Source organism: Manacus candei, unplaced genomic scaffold (genome assembly GCF_025592945.1).
Source record: "Manacus candei isolate 608988 ecotype Guabito, Panama unplaced genomic scaffold, ASM2559294v1 h1tg000385l, whole genome shotgun sequence".
NCBI lineage: Eukaryota > Metazoa > Chordata > Aves > Passeriformes > Pipridae > Manacus > Manacus candei.
In genome coordinates, this window is record NW_026138433.1 from 1 (window position 1) to 18,847 (window position 18,847).

Here is an 18,847-nt window from a genome sequence, read left to right on the forward strand (position 1 = left end):
GCTGCGGTGTCACCCGGGGGGGGGGGCGGGGAGGGGACCGGGAAGGTGACACATCACTCATTGCACAAGGATTTTGGGAGGGGGGGGGGGAATTGCACAATCCCGGCGGGGGGGGGGGGGGGCTGGGCCCTGTCCAGGGATTTGGGGGGGGAGCTGGGCCCTGTCCAGGGATTTGGGGGGTCAGGGGGGGAAACTGGGCCCTGTCCAGGGATTTGGGGGGGGAAGCTGGGTCCTGTCCAGGGATTTGGGGGGGGTCCAGGGGGGAATGTGGGCCCTGCCATGGATGGGGGGGGGAATCTGGGCCCTGTCCAGGGATTTGGGGGGGTCCAGGGGGGGGAGCTGGGCCCTGCCCATGGATGGGGGGGGGGCCAGGGGGGAGCTGGGCCCTGTCCATGGATGGGGGGGGGTCCAGGGGGGAGCTGGGCCCTGTCCAGGGATTTGGGGGGGTCCAGGGGGGAGCTGGGCCCTGTCCAGGGATTTGGGGGGGTCCAGGGTGGGGGAGCTGGGCCCTGTCCAGGGATTTGGGGGGGAATCTGGGCCCTGTCCAGGGATTTGGGGGGGTCCAGGGGGGGAAACTGGGTCCTGTCCAGGGATTTGGGGGGGTCCAGGGGGGGAAACTGGGTCCTGTCCAGGGATTTGGGGGGGGGTGCAGGGGGGGGGAATCTGGGCCTGTCCATGGATGGGGGGGGTCCAGGGGGGAGCTGAGCCCTGTCCATGGATGGGGGGGGGAATCTGGGCCCTGTCCAGGGATTTGGGGGGGTCCGGGGGTGAGCTGGACATTATCCATGGATGGGGGGGGTCCAGGGGGGTTCAGGGGTGAGCTGGACATTATCCATGGATTTGGGGGGTTCCAGGGGTGAGCTGGACATTGTCCATGCCCGGGGGGGGTCCGGGGGTGAGCTGGACATTATCCATGGATGGGGGGGGGGTCTGGGGGTGAGCTGGACATTATCCATGGATTTGGGGGGGTCTGGGGGTGAGCTGGACATTATCCATGCCCGGGGGGGGTCCAGGGGTGAGCTGGACATTATCCATGCCCGGGGGGGGGTCCATGGGTGAGCTGGACATTGTCCATGGCCGGGGGGGGGTCTGGGGGTGAACTGGACATTATCCATTCCCGCGGGGGGGCCGCGGGGGGAGCACAAAGGGCTCCTTGGCCGCGGCCTCGGGGGAATTCCGGGCCCGGTGACCGCCCTGGCCCCGCGCCCGCAGCTCCTTTTGTGCCGCGCCCCGCGATCCCCCCCCCTCCAAAATAAAAACAAACAGCCCAGAGACACCCCCCCCAATCCCCCCCCCCCCCCAAAAGAACCCGCCGGGCTGGCTCAGCCGTGGCCCGGTTCCCAAAACCCCGCGATGAGTCACAGTCCCGTGGTTTTTGGGGGGGGGTTGAGGGGGGGGGACAGGTCCGGCGCTGACCCCCCCCCCCCATTTGTGTGTGTCCCCCCCCCCACTCTTTAGGGACGATGTCGCTGCTGCCGCTGCTCGGGGGGGTCCTGCTGCTGCTGCTTTTGGGGGGGGGCCACGGGCTGGTCCCCCCAGTGAGCTCAAACGTGAGTGGGGGGAGCGGGGAGGGGGGGGCAGAGCCTGGGGGGAGGGGGTCGGGGGGTCTGAGGGGGGCTGGGAAGGGATTTTTTGGGGGGGGGCAGCCCGGGTGGGTGTTTTGGGGGGGTTGGGAAGGGGCAGCAGGCTTAGTGGGTTTTTTGGGGGGGGCTGTGAAGGGATTTGGGGGGGGGCAGCCCGGGTGGGGGGCTTGGGGGGGGTTGGGGAGGGGGAGCAGCTCAGGTGGGTTTTTTGGGGGGGGTTGGGAAGGGGGGCAGCCCGGGTGGGTGTTTTGGGGGGGTTTGGGGAGGGGGGGCAGCCTGGGTGGGGGATTTGGGGGGGTTTGGGGAGGGGGGAGCAGCTCAGGTGGGTGTTTTGGGGGGGTCTGGGTAGGGGGGGGGCTGTGAAGGGGTTTTTGGGGGGGCAGCCCGGGTGGGTGTTTTGGGGGGGTCTGGGGAAGGGGCAGCAACCCTGGTGGGTTTTTTTGGGGGGGGCTGTGAAGGGATTTGGGGGGGGGCAGCCCGAGTGGGTGTTTTGGGGGGTTTGGGAAGGGGGGGCAGCCTGGGTGGGGGATTTGGGGGGCTTGGGGAGGGGGGGCAGCTCAGGTGGATTTTTTGGGGGGGTCCGGGTAGGGGGGGGCTGTGAAGGGGTTTTTGGGGGGGGCAGCCCGGGTGGGTGTTTTGGGGGGGGATTGGGAAGGGAGAGCAACTCAGGTGGGTTTTTTTGGGGGGGGCTGTGAAGGGATTTTGGGGGGGGCAGCCCGGGTGGGTGTTTTGGGGGGATTGGGAAGGGGGAGCAGCTCAGGTGGGTTTGGGGGGGGCTGTGAAGGGATTTTGGGGGGGGGCAGCCCGAGTGGGTGTTTTGGGGGGGGTCTGGGAAGAGGGAGCAGCTCAGGTGGGTTTTATTTATAGGGAGGGGCTGTGAGGGGGTTTGGGGGGAGGGTAGCCCGAATAGGTATTTTGGGGGGGTCTGGGGAGGGGGCGAAGCCCGGGTGGGTGTTTGGGGGGGTTTGGGGAGGGGGGAGCAGCCCGAATGGGTGTTTTGGGGGGGTTTTGGGAAGGGGGGGCAGCCCGAGTGGGTGTTTTGGGGGGATTGGGAAGGGGGGGCAGGCCGGGTGGGTTTTTGGGGGATTGGGAAGGGGGAGCAGCTCAGGTGGGTTTTTTGGGGGGGGGCTGTGAAGGGATTTTGGGGGGGCAGCCCGGGTGGGTGTTTTGGGGGGGGTCTGGGGAGGAGGAGGAACAGCCTGGGGGCTGGATGGGGGGGGCACAGCGTTATTCCATGGAAAACCTGGATGGGGGGGGCACAGTGCTATTCCATGGAAAACGTGGATGAGGGGGGGCTCAGCGTTATTCCATGGAAAACCTGGAGGGGGGGCTCAGCGTTATTCCATGGAAAACATGGAGGGGGGGCACAGCGTTATTCCTTGGAAAACCCGGATGGGGGGGGCACAGCGTTATTCCATGGAAAACCTGGAAGGGTGGGCATGGAGTTATTCCATGGAAAACCCGGATGGGGGGGGGCACAGTGCTATTCCATGGAAAACGTGGATGAGGGGGGGCTCAGCGTTATTCCATGGAAAACCTGGAGGGGGGGCTCAGCGTTATTCCATGGAAAACATGGAGGGGGGGCACAGCGTTATTCCTTGGAAAACCCGGATGGGGGGGGCACAGCGTTATTCCATGGAAAACCTGGAAGGGTGGGCATGGAGTTATTCCATGGAAAACCCGGATGGGGGGGGCACAGTGCTATTCCATGGAAAACGTGGATGAGGGGGGGCTCAGCGTTATTCCATGGAAAACCTGGAGGGGGGGCTCAGCGTTATTCCATGGAAAACATGGAGGGGGGGCACAGCGTTATTCCTTGGAAAACCCGGATGGGGGGGGCACAGCGTTATTCCATGGAAAACCTGAAGGGTGGGCACAGTGTTATTCCATGGAAAACCTGGATGGAGGGGGGCACAGTTTTATTCCTTGGAAAACCTGGATGAGGGCGGCACAAGGTTATCCCGGGGGGGGGCTGGATGGGGGGGGCACAGCGTTATTCCTTGGAAAACATGGATGGGGGGGGCACAGCGTTATTCCATGGAAAACGTGGATGGGGGGGAAAGCACAGCGTTATTCCATGGAAAACGTGGATGGGGGGGGGCACAGCGTCATTCCATGGAAACCCGGATGGGGGGGGTGCACAATTATTCCTCCTCCCCGGGGGGGCCGCACTGGGTGTGGGGGGGGTCCCATCACCCCAACGAGGGGGAGGGGGGGGGCTGCCCAAATATCGGGGTGGTGGGTGCGGACCCCCCCCCCCTCCCCTCGGGGGTGATTTCGGGTCCCTTTTCCCCAATTCCGCCGCCGGGAATCGGGACGTTTGGGAGCCAAGAGGGCTCCGCATTCCCGTTTTTTTTTTTTGGGAGGGGGGGGGATGAAGGAGACCCTTCCTCTTCCTCCCCCCCCCAGAGCTGTCGGCGGCGGGCAGCAAATACATCGACGGCGAGGTGGAGAACGCGATCGACGGCGTGAAGAGGATGAAGAGCCTGATGGACAGGACGAGCAAGGAGCACCAGGAATTCCTGCTCTCCCTCCAGGAGACCAAGAGGAGGAAGGAGGTGCGGGAAGGGCGCGGGGCGCGGCGGGAATGGGGAGGTCCCGGAGATCCAGGAGATCCAGGAGATCCGGAGATCCAGGAGATCCAGGAGATCCGGGAGATCCCGGAGGGGAGCGGGGGAAAGGGGAGGGGAGGAGGGAGGGGATGGGGGTGTGCCGGGAGTCTGGGAATGCCGGGATTGGGATCGGTGTGTGCCGGGAGTCTGGGAATGCTGGGGGGGGATCGGTGTGTGCCGGGAGTCTGGGAATGCCGGGATTGGGATCGGGTGTGTGCCGGGAATCTGGGAATGCCGGGATTGGGATCGGTGTGTGCCGGGAGTCTGGGAATGCCGGGATTGGGATGGGTGTGTGCGGGAGTCTGGGAATGCCGGGATTGGGATGGGGGTGTGCCGGGAGTCTGGGAATGCCGTGATTGGGATCGGGGTGTGCCGGGAGTCTGGGAATGCCGTGTTAGGGATCACTGTGTGCCGGGAGTCTGGGAATGCCGGGATTGGGATCAGTGTGTGCCGGGAGTCTGGGAATGCCAGGATTGGGTGTGCCGGGAGTCTGGGAATGCCAGGATTGGGTGTGCCGGGAGTCTGGGAATGCCGGGATTGGGATCGGGGTGTGCCGGGAGTCTGGGAATGCTGGGATTGGGATCAGTGTGTGCCGGGAGTCTGGGAATGCCAGGATTGGGTGTGCCGGGAGTCTGGGAATGCCGGGATTGGGATCGGTGTGTGCCGGGAGTCTGGGAATGCCGGGATTGGGATCAGTGTGTGCCGGGAGTCTGGGAATGCTGGGGGGGGATCGGTGTGTGCCGGGAGTCTGGGAATGCTGGGATTGGGATGGGTGTGTGCCGGGAGTCTGGGAATGCCGGGATTGGGATCGGGGTGTGCCGGGAGTTTGGGAATGCCGGGATTGGGATCAGTGTGTGCCGGGAGTCTGGGAATGCTGGGGGGGGATCGGTGTGTGCCGGGAGTCTGGGAATGCTGGGATTGGGATCGATGTGTGCCGGGAGTCTGGGAATGCCAGGATTGGGATCGGGTGTGTGCCGGGAATCTGGGAATGCCGGGATTGGGATCGGTGTGTGCCGGGAGTCTGGGAATGCCGGGATTGGGATGGGTGTGTGCGGGAGTCTGGGAATGCCGGGATTGGGATGGGGGTGTGCCGGGAGTCTGGGAATGCCGTGATTGGGATCGGGGTGTGCCGGGAGTCTGGGAATGCCGTGTTAGGGATCACTGTGTGCCGGGAGTCTGGGAATGCCGGGATTGGGATCAGTGTGTGCCGGGAGTCTGGGAATGCCAGGATTGGGTGTGCCGGGAGTCTGGGAATGCCAGGATTGGGTGTGCCGGGAGTCTGGGAATGCCGGGATTGGGATCGGGGTGTGCCGGGAGTCTGGGAATGCTGGGATTGGGATCAGTGTGTGCCGGGAGTCTGGGAATGCCAGGATTGGGTGTGCCGGGAGTCTGGGAATGCCGGGATTGGGATCGGTGTGTGCCGGGAGTCTGGGAATGCCGGGATTGGGATCAGTGTGTGCCGGGAGTCTGGGAATGCTGGGGGGGGATCGGTGTGTGCCGGGAGTCTGGGAATGCTGGGATTGGGATGGGTGTGTGCCGGGAGTCTGGGAATGCCGGGATTGGGATCGGGGTGTGCCGGGAGTTTGGGAATGCCGGGATTGGGATCAGTGTGTGCCGGGAGTCTGGGAATGCTGGGGGGGGATCGGTGTGTGCCGGGAGTCTGGGAATGCTGGGATTGGGATCGATGTGTGCCGGGAGTCTGGGAATGCCAGGATTGGGATCGGGTGTGTGCCGGGAATCTGGGAATGCCGGGATTGGGATCGGTGTGTGCCGGGAGTCTGGGAATGCCGGGATTGGGATCGGTGTGTGCCGGGAGTCTGGGAATGCCGTGTTGGGGATCGGTGTGTGCCGGGAGTCTGGGAATGCTGGGGGGGGATCAGTGTGTGCCGGGAGTCTGGGAATGCCGTGTTAGGGATGGGGGTGTGCCGGGAGTCTGGGAATGCCGGGATTGGGATCAGTGTGTGCCTGGAGTCTGGGAATGCCGGGATTGGGATCGGGGTGTGCCGGGAGTCTGGGAATGCCTGGATTGGGATCGGGGTGTGCCGGGAGTCTGGGAATGCTGGGGGGGGATCAGTGTGTGCCGGGAGTCTGGGAATGCCGTGTTAGGGATGGGGGTGTGCCGGGAGTCTGGGAATGCCGGGATTGGGATCGGGGTGTGCCGGGAGTCTGGGAATGCCGTGTTAGGGATCACTGTGTGCCGGGAGTCTGGGAATGCCGTGTTAGGGATCGGGGTGTGCCGGGAGTCTGGGAATGCCGTGACTGGGATAGGGGTGTGCCGGGAGTCTGGGAATGCCGGGATTGGGATGGGGTGTGCCGGGAGTCTGGGAATGCCGGGATTGGGATGGGTGTGTACCGGGAGTCTGGGAATGCCGTGTTAGGGATGGGGGTGTGCCGGGAGTCTGAGAATGCCGGGATTGGGATCGGTGTGTGCCGGGAGTCTGGGAATGCCGGGATTGGGATCGGTGTGTGCCGGGAGTCTGGGAATGCCGGGATTGGGATCGGTGTGTGCCGGGAGTCTGGGAATGCCGGGATTGGGATCGGTGTGTGCCGGGAGTCTGGGAATGCCGGGATTGGGATCGGTGTGTGCCGGGAGTCTGAGAATGCCGGGATTGGGATCGGTGTGTGCCGGGAGTCTGGGAATGCCGGGATTGGGATCGGTGTGTGCCGGGAGTCTGGGAATGCTGGGATTGGGATGGGGTGTGTGCCGGGAGTCTGGGAATGCCGGGATTGGGAGGGGGTGTGCCGGGAGTCTGGGAATGCCGGGATTGGGATGGGGGTGTGCCAGGAGTCTGGGAATGCCGTGTTAGGGATGGGGGTGTGCCGGGAGTCTGGGAATGCCGGGATTGGGATGGGTGTGTGCGGGAGTCTGGGAATGCCGGGATTGGGATGGGGGTGTGCCGGGAGTCTGGGAATGCCGTGATTGGGATCGGGGTGTGCCGGGAGTCTGGGAATGTCGTGTTAGGGATCGGTGTGCGCCAGGAGTCTGGGAATACCGTGTTAGGGATCGGGGTTCAGTATATCCCGGGGGTGGGTGTATCCCGGGAGCAGGATGGTGCCATCCTGGGGGTCGGTGTATCCCGGGGGTTGATGTATCCCGGGGGAACAGGATGATGCCATCCCGGGGGGCCGGTGTATCCCGGGGGTGGGTGTATCCCGGGAGCAGGATGGTGCCATCCCGGGGCTGGGTACATCCCGGGGGTCGATGTATCCCGGAGCAGGATGGTGCCATCCCGGGGGGTCGGTGTATCCCGGGAGCAGGATGATGCCATCCCAGGGGGTCGGTGGGTGCATCCCGGGAGCAGGATGATGCCATCCCAGGGGTCGATGTATCCCGGGAGCAGGATGGTGCCATCCCGGGGGTCGATGTATCCCTGGGGTCGATGCATCCCGGAGCAGGATGTTGCCATCCCGGGGGTGGGTGTATCCCGGTAGCAGGATGATGCCATCCCGGGGGTCGGTGTATCCCGGGAGCAGGATGATGCCATCCCGGGGGTTGATGTATCCCGGGGGTCGGTGTATCCTGGGAGCAGGATGATGCCATCCCGGGGGTCGGTGCATCCCGGGAGCAGGATGATACCATCCCGGGGGTCGGTGTATCCCGGGGGTGGGTGTATCCCGGGAGCAGGATGACGCCATCCCGGGGGTTGATGTATCCCGGGGGTGGGTGTATCCCGGGAGCAGGATGATGCCCCCCCGGGGGTCGGTGTATCCCGGAGCAGGATGTTGCCATCCCGGGGGTCGGTGTATCCCGGGGGTCGATGCATCCCGGAGCAGGATGTTGCCATCCCGGGGGTGGGTGTATCCCGGTAGCAGGATGATGCCATCCCGGGGATCGATGTATCCCGGAGCAGGATGTTGCCACCCCGGGGGTCGGTGTATCCCGGAGCAGGATGTTGCCATCCCGGGGGTCGGTGTATCCCGGGGGTGGGTGTGTCCCGGGAGAAGGATGGTGCCATCCCGGGGGTCGATATATCCCGGGAACAGGATGGTGCCATCCCGGGAGTGGGTGTATCCCGGGGGTGGGTGTATCCCGGGAGCAGGATGATGCCATCCCGGGAGTGGGTGTATCCCGGGGGTCGGTGTATCCCGGGAGCAGGATGACGCCATCCCGGGGGGGCCGGTGGGTGCACCCCGGGAGCGGGTTCCCGCCGGGAGCCGTCCCGTCCCGGTGGCGGGGCTGAGGCTGCGATTCCCGGCAGGAAGCGGTGCAGCTGGCGCGGCAGAAGGAGCGGGAGCTGGCGGAGCGGCAGGACGAGTGCAACGACACGGTGCAGGCGCTGTGGGAGCAGTGCAAGCCCTGCCTCAAGCGCTCCTGCGTCCGCTTCTACTCCCGGACCTGCCACAGCGGCTCCGGCCTCGTGGGGCGACAGGTCAGGGACGGGGGCGCGGGCACGCCGGGAACGGGGAGGAATTTGGGCTCGTCCCGCTCCCCTTCCCGTTAGGGATCCGGGATGGAGGGAGAGGGATCCCACAGAACGCAGAGATACCGGGAATGGGCAGGAATTTGGGCTCATCCCGCTCCCTTTCCAATTAGTGGCTCCGGGAGGGCGGGAGAGGGGTCCTACAGCTCACAGGGATATTGGGAATGGGGCGGAGTTTGAGCTCATCCCGCTCTCTTTCCAATTAGCGGCTCCGGGAGGGCGGGAGAGGGGTGCTACAGAACGCAGGGATACCGGGAATGGGGAGGAATTTGGGCTCATCCCGCTCCCCTTCCCGTTAGCGGCTCTGGGATGGAGGGAGAGGGATCCCACAGAACACAGGGATACCGGGAATGGGGAGGAATTTGGGCTCGTCCCGCTCCCTTTCCAATTAGTGGCTCTGGGATGGCGGGAGAGGGGTCCCACAGCTCACAGGGATATTGGGAATGGGGCCGAATTTGAGCTCATCCCCGTCCCCTTCCCATTAACTGATGAGGGGGCCACGGCATACTGGGATCCCAGGAATGGGGGGAATTTTGGCCTCATCCCGCTCCCCTTCCCGTTATCCAGAGGGCTGGCAGGTCCCACAGCTCACAGGGACGCTGGGAATGGGGTGGAGTTTGCCCTGATCCCATTCCCCTTCCCATTATCCAGAGGGTGGGCAGGTTAGGGGGCCCACAGCGGGACACTGGGAATGGGGTGGAGTTTGCCCTGACCCTGTTCCCATTCCTACTATCCAGAGGGTGGGCAGGTGGGGGGTCCCACACCTCACAGGGATTCTGGGAATGGGGTGGAGTTTGCCCTGACCCCATTCCCATTCCCACTATCCAGAGGGCTGAAGGCTGAGGGATCCCAGGGACATTGGGAATGGGGTGGAGTTTGCCCTGACCCTGTTCCCATTCCCACTATCCAGAGGGCTGGCAGGTCCCACAACTCACAGGGACTCTGGGAATGGGGTGGAGTTTGCCCTGACCCCGTTCCCATTCCCACTATCCAGAGGGCTGAAGGCTGTGGGGTCCCAGGGACACTGGGAATGGGGTGGAGTTTGCCCTGACCCTGTTCCCATTCCCACTATCCAGAGGGTGGGCAGGTGAGGGGTCCCAGGGACACTGGGAATGGGGTGGAGTTTGCCCTAACCCTGTTCCCATTCCCAATATCCAGATGGCTGGCAGGTCCCACAATTCACAGGGACTCTGGGAATGGGGTGGAGTTTGCCCTGACCCTGTTCCCATTCCCATTATCCAGAGGGTGGGCAGGTGAGGGGTCCCAGGGACACTGGGAATGGGGTGGAGTTTGCCCTGACCCTGCTCCTGTTCCCAATATCAAGAGGGCTGAAAGGTGAGGGATCTCAGGGACACTGGGAATGGGGTGGAGTTTGCCCTGACCCTGTTCCCATTCCCACTATCCAGAGGGTGGGCAGGTGAGGGGTCCCACAGCTCACAGGGACACTGGGAATGGGGTGGAGTTTGCCCTGATCCCATTCCCCTTCCCATTATCCAGAGGGCTGAAGGCTGAGGGGTCCCAGGGACACTGGGAATGGGGTGGAGTTTGCCCTGACCCCGTTCCCATTCCCACTATCCAGAGGGTGGGCAGGTGAGGGATCCCACAGCGGGACACTGGGAATGGGGTGGAGTTTGCCCTGACCCCGTTCCCATTCCCACTATCCAGAGGGCGGGCAGGCGAGGGGTGTCCCACAGCGGGACCCTGGGAAGTGGGGCGGGGATTTCTCCCCGATCCCCGCCGCCGACATTCCCGCCCCCCCCCCCCCCCTTTCCCAGCTGGAGGAATTCCTGAACCACTCGTCCCCCTTCTCCATCTGGGTGAACGGCGAGCGCCTGGACTCGCTGCTGGAGCGGGACGAGCGGCAGGAGCGGGAGCTGGAGGAGCTGGAGGAGCGCTTCGGGCTCCTGGAGGACGGGATCGACGGGATATTCCAGGACGGCGTTTTCCAGGACGGGATTTTCCAGGACGGGATTTTCCAGGACGGCTCCCGCCCCTTCGGCCGCGCCCTCCCCTTTTTCCAGGCGCCCTTCGGGGGGTTCCGGGAATCCTTGCGGGAATCTTTCCGCCCTCCCGCCGTGCAGCGGGTGCGGCTCCCGCCGTCCCGCCGCTTTTCCCGGGATCTGTATCCCTTTTTCCGGCACCCCCTGCACCCCCAGCACGGCTTCCAGCACCTCTTCCAGCCGCTCCTGGAGCTCACCCGCGGGATGCTGGAGGAGGCCCAGGGGAGTTGGGAACATCCCTGGGCTGGGATCGGGTCAGGTGAGGCGGGATTCGGCTTTGCCCGGAATCTGGGTTGGATTTAGGGGTGAGATTCCCAGAAATCCTCGCCCAGGACAGTTGGGAACATCCCTGGGCTGGGATCGGGCCAGGTGAGGCAGGGGGCAGCTTTTCCCGGGATCTGGGCTGGATTTAGGGATAAGGTTCCCAGAAATCCTCGCCTGGGGGAGTTGGGAACATCCCTGGGCTGGGATCGGGCCAGGTGAGGCAGGATTCGGCTTTCCCTGGGATTTGGACTGGATTTAGGGATGAGATTCCCAGAAATCCTTGCCCAGGGGAGTTGGGAACATCCCTGGGCTGGGATCGGGTCAGGTGAGGTGGGATTTGGCTTTTCCCTGGGATTCGGGCTGGATTTAGGGATGAGATTCCCAGAAATCCTCGCCCGGGGGAGCTGGGAACATCCCTGGGCTGGGATCGGCCCAGGTGAGGCGAGATTCGGCTTTTCCCGGGATTCAGGCTGGATTTAGAGATGAGATTCCCAGAAATCCTCGCCCGGGAGAGTTGGGAACATCCCTGGGCTGGGATCGGCCCAGGTGAGGTGGGATTCGGCTTTGCCCGGGATTCAGGCTGGATTTAGGGATGAGATTCCCAGAAATCCTTGCCCGGGGGAGTTGGGAACATCCCTGGGCTGGGATCGGGCCAGGTGAGATGGGATTTGGCTTTCCCCGGGATTCAGGCTGGATTTAGGGATGAGATTCCCAGAAATCCTCGCCCAGGGGAGCTGGGAACATCCCTGGGCTGGGATCGGGTCAGGTGAGGCGGGATTCGGCTTTCCCTGGGATTTGGGCTGGATTTTGGGATGAGATTCCCAGAAATCCTCGCCCAGGACAGTTGGGAACATCCCTGGGCTGGGATCGGGCCAGGTGAGGCAGGGGGCGGCTTTCCCGGGATTCAGGCTGGATTTAGAGATGAGATTCCCAGAAATCCTCGCCCGGGGGAGTTGGGAACATCCCTGGGCTGGGATCGGGTCAGGTGAGGCGGGATTCGGCTTTCCCTGGGATTTGGGCTGGATTTAGGGATGAGATTCCCAGAAATCCTCGCCCTCCACCCCCTCCTGCTTCCTGGTTGGGTTTGGGAGGAATTCCCGGGGTGGTTTGGGAATAACAAAGCTCCGCTGTTGGCGGGGATGGGGGATTTTTGGGATGTTCTGGGCTGGGGTTTTTTTTGATGTTCTGGGGTTTTTTATGGGATATTTAGGGTTGGGTTTTTTGGGATATTCTGAGCTGGGTTTTTGGGATGTTCTGGGGTTTTTTGGGATATTTAGGGTTGGGTTTTTTGGAATATTTTGAGTTGGTTTTTTGGGGATGTTCTGGGTTTTTTTGGGATATTTAGGGTTGGGTTTTTTGGAATGTTCTGGACTGGTTTTTTGGGGGGATGTTCTGGACTGGGTTTTTTTAGATGTTCTTGGTTTTTTGGGGATATTTAGGGCTGGGTTTTGGGGGATATTCTGGACTGGGTTTTTTGGGATGTTCTGGGCCAGGTTTTTGGGATGTTCTGGACCAGGTTTTTTTTGGATGTTCTGGTTGTTTTTGGGATATTTAGTGTTGGGTTTTTTGGGATATTCTGAGCTGGGTTTTTGGGATATTCTGAGATGGTTTTTTGGGATGTTCTGGTTTTTTGGGGGATATTTAGGGTTGGGTGTTTTGGAATATTCTGTTCTGGGTTTTTGGGATGTTCTGGGCTGAGTTTATGGGATGTTCTGTTCTGGGTTTTTGGGATGTTCTGTTCTGGGTTTTTTGGGATGTTCTGGGCTGGGTTTTTGGGATGTTCTGGGGTTTTTTTGGGATATTTAGGGTTGGGTTTTTTGGGATATTCTGAGCTGGGTTTTTGGAATGTTCTGGGCTGGGTTTTTTGGGATGTTGTGGGTTTTTTGAGGATATTTAGGGTTGGGTGTTTTGGAATATTCTGAGCTGGGTTTTTGGGATGTTCTGGGTTTTTTGGGATATTTAGGGTTGGGTTTTTTGGAATGTTCTGGGCTGTTTTTTGGGGGATATTCTGGGCTGGGTTTTTTTGGATATTCTAGTTCTTTGGGGATATTTAGTGTTGGGTTTTTTTGGATATTCTGGGCTGGGGTTTTTGGGATATTCTGGGTATTTTGGGGTTATTTAGGGTTGAGTGTTTTGGAACATTCTCTTCTGGGTTTTTGGGATGTTCTGGGCTGAGGTTTTGGGATGTTCTGGGGTTTTTTTGGGATATTCTGGGCTGGGTTTTTTGGAATATTCTGAACTGGGTTTTTGGGATGTTCTGTTCTGGGGTTTTGGGATGTTCTGTTCTGGGTTTTTGGGATGTTCTGGGGTTTTTTTGGAATATTTAGGGTTGGGTGTTTTGTAATATTTTGAGTTGTTTTTTTTGGGATATTCTGGGCTGGTTTTTTTGGGATGTTCTGGGCTGGGTTTTTAGGGATGTTCTGTTCTGGGTTTTTTGGGATATTTGGGGTTGTTTTTTTGGAATATTCTGCACTGGGTTTTTAGGGATGTTCTGGGTTGGGTTTATTGGGATATTCCCCTCCCTCAGCCCGAGCTGCCATCCTGGGAAGGTGTTTGTTTTGGGATCAGGAAGGGGTTTGTTTTGGGATCAGGAAGAGGTTTGTTTTGGGATCAGGAAGGGGTTTGTTTTGGGATCAGGAGGGTGTTTGGTTTGGGATCAGGCAGGTGTTTGTTTTGGGATCAGGAAGGGGCTTGTTTTGGGATCAGGAAGGGGTTTGTTTTGGGATCAGGCAGGTGTTTTGGGGTCAGGCAGGGGTTTGTTTTGGGATCAGGAAGGGGTTTGTTTTGGGATCAGGAAGGGGTTTGTTTTGGGATCAGGAGGGTGTTTGTTTTGGGATCAGGAAGGTGTTTGTTTTGGGATCAGGAAGGGGCTTGTTTTGGGATCAGGAAGGGGTTTGTTTTGGGATCAGGCAGGTGTTTGTTTTGGGATCAGGAAGGGGTTTGTTTTGGGATCAGGCAGGTGTTTGTTTTGGGATCGGGAAGGGGCTTGTTTTGGGATCAGGAAGGGGTTTGTTTTGGGATCAGGCAGGTGTTTGTTTTGGGATCAGGAAGGGGCTTGTTTTGGGATCAGGAAGGGGTTTGTTTTGGGATCAGGAAGGGGTTTGTTTTGGGATCAGGCAGGTGTTTGTTTTGGGATCGGGAAGGGGCTTGTTTTGGGATCAGGAAGGGGTTTGTTTTGGGATCAGGCAGGTGTTTGTTTTGGGATCAGGAAGGGGCTTGTTTTGGGATCAGGAAGGGGTTTGTTTTGGGATCAGGAAGGGGTTTGTTTTGGGATCAGGAAGGGGTTTGTTTTGGGATCAGGAAGGGGTTTGTTTTGGGATCAGGAAGGGGTTTGTTTTGGGATCAGGCAGGTGTTTGTTTTGGGATCGGGAAGGGGCTTGTTTTGGGATCAGGAAGGGGTTTGTTTTGGGATCAGGCAGGTGTTTGTTTTGGGATCAGGAAGGGGCTTGTTTTGGGATCAGGAAGGGGTTTGTTTTGGGATCAGGAAGGGGTTTGTTTTGGGATCAGGAAGGGGTTTGTTTTGGGATCAGGAAGGGGTTTGTTTTGGGATCAGGAAGAGGTTTTGGGATCAGGAAGGGGTTTGTTTTGGGATCGGGAAGGGGTTTGTTTTGGGATCGGGAAGGGGTTTGTTTTGGGATCAGGAAGAGGTTTTGGGATCAGGAAGGGGTTTGTTTTGGGATCGGGAAGGGGTTTGTTTTGGGATCAGGGAGGGGTTTGTTTTGGGATCAGGGCAGCCAACATTCCATGGGAAAAGCACTTTTATGGAGCCTGTGGGGGAGGTTGGCCGGGAATAACCCAGGAATAACCGGGAATAACCCGAGGCTGGGAGGTCCCCTCCTCACCCTGAGGGTTTTTTGGGGGGTCTGGATCCCCACAGAGTCCCGGAACTTCAGCAACGACCGCATGGTGTGCAAGGAGATCCGGCGGAATTCCGCCGGCTGCCTGCGGATGAGGGACGAGTGCGAGAAGTGCCGGGAGATCCTGGCTGTGGGTGAGCTGGGAATGGGGTGGGATGGGATGGATGGGATGGGGTGGGATGGATGGGATGGGATGGGATGGGATGGATGGGATGGGATGGGATGGGATGGATGGGATGGGATGGGATGGGATGGGATGGGATGGATGGGATGGGATGGGATGGGATGGGATGGATGGGATGGGATGGAAGGGATGGGATGGATGGGATGGGATGGGATGGGATGGGATGGGATGGGATGGGATGGATGGGATGGGATGGAAGGGATGGGATAGGATGGATGGGATGGGATGGATGGGATGGGATGGGATGGATGGGATGGATGGGATGGGATGGGATGGGATGGGATGGATGGGATGGGATGGGATGGGATGGGATGGGATGGGATGGGATGGGATGGATGGGATGGGATGGGATGGGATGGGATGGGATGGATGGGATGGATGGGATGGATGGGATGGGATGGGATGGGATGGATGGGATGGGATGGGATGGGATGGGATGGGATGGATGGGATGGGATGGGATGGGATGGGATGGGATGGGATGGGATGGGATGGGATGGGATGCCCAGGGCGGGGCTGTGCTGACCCCCGGCCATTCCCAATCCCTCCCCAGACTGCGGGCAGGGCTCCCCGTCGCAGGGGGAGCTGCGGGAGGAGCTGGAGGACGCGGTGCGGGTCGCCGAGCGCTTCACCCGCCGCTACGACGCCCTGCTGGGGGCCCTGCAGGAGGAGCTGCTCAACAGCACGGCCCTGCTGCAGCAGCTCAGCGCCCAGTTCGGGTGGGTGACGCGGCTCGCCAACCTCACCCAGGGCACCGACGGAGCCCTGCGGGTCACCACGGTGAGAGCCTGACCCTGACCCTGACCCTGACCCTGACCCTGACCCTGACCCTGACCCTGACCCTGACCCTGCGGGTCACCACGGTGAGAGCCTGACCCTAATCCTGACCCTGACACTAATCCTGACCCTGACCCTGACCCTGACCCTGACCCTGACCCTGACCCTGACCCTGACCCTGCGGGTCACCACGGTGAGAGCCTGACCCTAATCCTGACCCTGACACTAATCCTGACCCTAAACCTGACCCTGACCCCGTGCGTCATCACGGTGAGAGCCTGATCCTAAACCTGACCCTGATCCTAACCCCAACCTCACCCAGAGCACCAACGGAGACCTGCGGGTCACCACGGTGAGAGCCTGACCCTAAAACGGACCCTAAACCTGACTCTGACCCTAATCCTGACCCTAAACCTGACTCTGACCCTAATTCTGACCCTAACCCTGCATGTCACCACAGTGAGAGCCTGACCCTAAACCTGATCCTAAACCTGACCCTAATCCTGACCCTAAACCTGATCCTGACCCTAATCCTGACCCTAAACCTGACCCTGACCCTGATCCCAACCCTGCGGGTCACCACAGTGAGAGCCTGACCCTAATCCTGACCCTAAACCTGACCCTGACCCTGCGGATCACCATGGTGAGAGCCTGACCCTAAAAACCCTGATCCTAATCCTCATCCTAACCCCAACCTCACTCAGGGCACTGATGGAGCCCTGCAGATCACCACGGTGAGAGTCTGACCCTGACCCTGACCCTAATCCTGACCCTTACCCTGACCCTGACCCCAACCTCACCCAGGGCACTGACGGAGCCCTGCGGGTCACCACAGTGAGAGCCTGACCCTAAAACTGACCCTAAACCTGATCCTAATCCTGATCCTAACCCTGACCCCGTGCGTCATCACGGTGAGAGCCTGACCCTAATCCTGACCCTGACCCTAACCCTGACCCTGACCCTGCGGGTCACCACGGTGAGAGCCTGACCCTAAAAACCCCAATCCTAATCCTCATCCTAACCCCAACCTCACCCAGGGCACCGACGGAGCCCTGCGGGTCACCACGGTGAGAACCTGACCCTAAAACTGACCCTAAACCTGACCCTGATCCTGACCCTAAACCTGACCCTGACCCTGACCCTGACCCTAACAACCCTAACCCTGACCCTGACTCTGACCCTAATCCTGACCCTGACCCTGACCCTGCATGTCACCACGGTGAGAGCCTGACCCTAATCCTGACCCTAAACCTGACCCTGACCCTGATCCTCATCCATCCCAATCCCCCCAGCTGAGCCCTCACCCCAAATCCATCCCGATCCCCCTGCCCAGGGGCTGGAACCCCCCAGTTCCCAATCCAGGGTCTGGAACTCCCCAATCCCCCATCCAGGGCCTGGAACTTCCCAATCCCCCCATCCAGGCTCTGGAGCCCCCCAATTCCCCCATCCAGGGCCTTGAATTCCCCAATCCCCCATCCAGGCTCTGGAGCCCCCCAATTCCCCCATCCAGGGTCTGGAATCCCCCAATTCCCAATCCAGGGGCTGGAACCCCCCAGTCCTCCCATCTAAGGGCTGGAAACCCCTAATCCCACATCCAGGGTCTGGAGCCCCCCAATCCTCCCATCCAGGGCCTGAAATCCCCCCATCCAGGCTCTGGAACCCCCCAGTCCCCCCATCCAGGCTCTGGAATCCCCCAATTCCCCAATCCAGGGGCTGGAAACCCCAAATCCCCCCCCCAGGCCAGGCCTGAAGCCCCCGAAGTGGGTCAGGGTCAGAAAGGGCCGATTGTGCTCCCGCCGGGAACGTCTCCCGCGGGATCCGGGCACTGATCCAAGGTCGGGGCTCCCCCGTGGGATTCCGGGCCTGTCCCGGAACTCCCATTCCGGAGCTCCCATCCCGGAGCTCCCATCCCGGAGCTCCCATTCCAGAGCTCCCATCCCAGAGCTCCCATCCCAGATCTCCCATCCCAGAACTCCCATCCTGAAGCTCCCATCCCAGAGCTCCTTTTCCAGAACTCCCATTCCAGAGCTTCCATCCCAGAGCTCCCATCTTCGATCTCCCATCCCAGAGCTCCCATCCCAGATCTCTCATCCCAGAGATCTCATTCCAAAGCTCCCATCCTGGAGCTCCCATTCCAGAGCTCCCATCTTGGATCTCCCATCCCAGAGCTCCCATTCCAGAGCTCCCATCTTGGATCTCCCATCCCAGAGCTCCCATCCCAGATCTCCCATCCCAGATCTCCCATCCCAGAGCTCCCATCCCACAGTTCCCATCCCAAGCTCCCATCCTGGATCTCCCATCCCAGAGCTCCCATCCTGGATCTCCCATTCCAGAGCTCCCATCCCGGAGCTCCCATTCCACAGTTCCCATCCCAGAGTTCCCATCCCAGATCTCCCATTCCAGAGTTCCCATCCTGGATCTCCCATCCCACAGTTCCCATCCTGGATCTCCCATTCCACAGTTCCCATCCCAGAGTTCCCATCCCGGAGCTCCCATTCCACAGTTCCCATCCCAGAGTTCCCATCCCAGATCTCCCATTCCAGAGCTCCCATCCTGGATCTCCCATCCCGTAGCTCCCACCCCACCCCTCTCCCTCTCCCTCTCCCCAGGTGCTGTCCAAGGCCCCGAATCCCTCGGACCCCTCGGCCCCCCCGGACACTCAGGTGACCGTCCAGCTCTTCGACTCGGAGCCGCTGTCTCTGACGGTGCCGGGGCACATCCCGTGGGACGATCCCAAATTCATGGAGCTCGTGGCCCAGCAGGCGCTCCGGCACTACAAGGAGAACTCCATGTGAGCCCCGGGAAACCCCCCAAAAACCGGGAATGTGTGTGTGGGGGGGGTCCCGCCGGGCTCACTCCCCGCTCTCCTCCACCCCGCAGAGAGTAGCCGGGCCATCCCGCGGCTCCGCAGCCTTTCCAGCCCCGTTCCCGGCGGGAATTGTCGCCGTTGCTGCGCCTCCCCCCACTCCCCTCCTCTCCCTCCTGCTACCGGGACCCCCCCCCACCCCGTCCCGGGGGTCCCAAACTTGACAATAAAGGTAGAGTTGGATCCTTGGAGCTGCTTCCCTGAGGTTTTTGGGGTGTTCATGGGGGGGGAAAAGAAGTGGGAATAAAGCAGCCTGGGGGTCGTTCCTGGATGCTGGAAAATTT

At 60.9% G+C, this 18,847-nt stretch overlaps 1 protein-coding gene and 1 long non-coding RNA gene across 2 annotated transcripts; one reads left to right on the forward strand and one right to left on the reverse strand.

Annotated features, from left to right (window-relative positions):
• The first annotated feature begins 1,435 nt into the window (after window positions 1–1,435).
• On the forward strand, window positions 1,436–18,752 carry CLU (clusterin). The gene is given in 9 exon segments (XM_051775886.1): window positions 1,436–1,536; window positions 1,539–1,550; window positions 3,993–4,141; window positions 8,395–8,565; window positions 10,392–10,875; window positions 14,758–14,871; window positions 15,474–15,700; window positions 18,307–18,488; window positions 18,578–18,752. Coding segments are annotated over 9 exon segments (1,419 nt in total). The 5' UTR covers window positions 1,436–1,463; the 3' UTR covers window positions 18,585–18,752.
• Window positions 15,769–16,859, reverse strand: LOC127465416 (uncharacterized). The gene is made up of 6 exons (XR_007902180.1): window positions 16,773–16,859; window positions 16,608–16,681; window positions 16,493–16,551; window positions 16,213–16,392; window positions 16,035–16,081; window positions 15,769–15,851 (listed from the first exon to the last, which is right to left on the reverse strand). It is a non-coding gene; the product is annotated as an uncharacterized LOC127465416 (long non-coding RNA).
• Window positions 18,753–18,847: the final 95 nt, after the last annotated feature.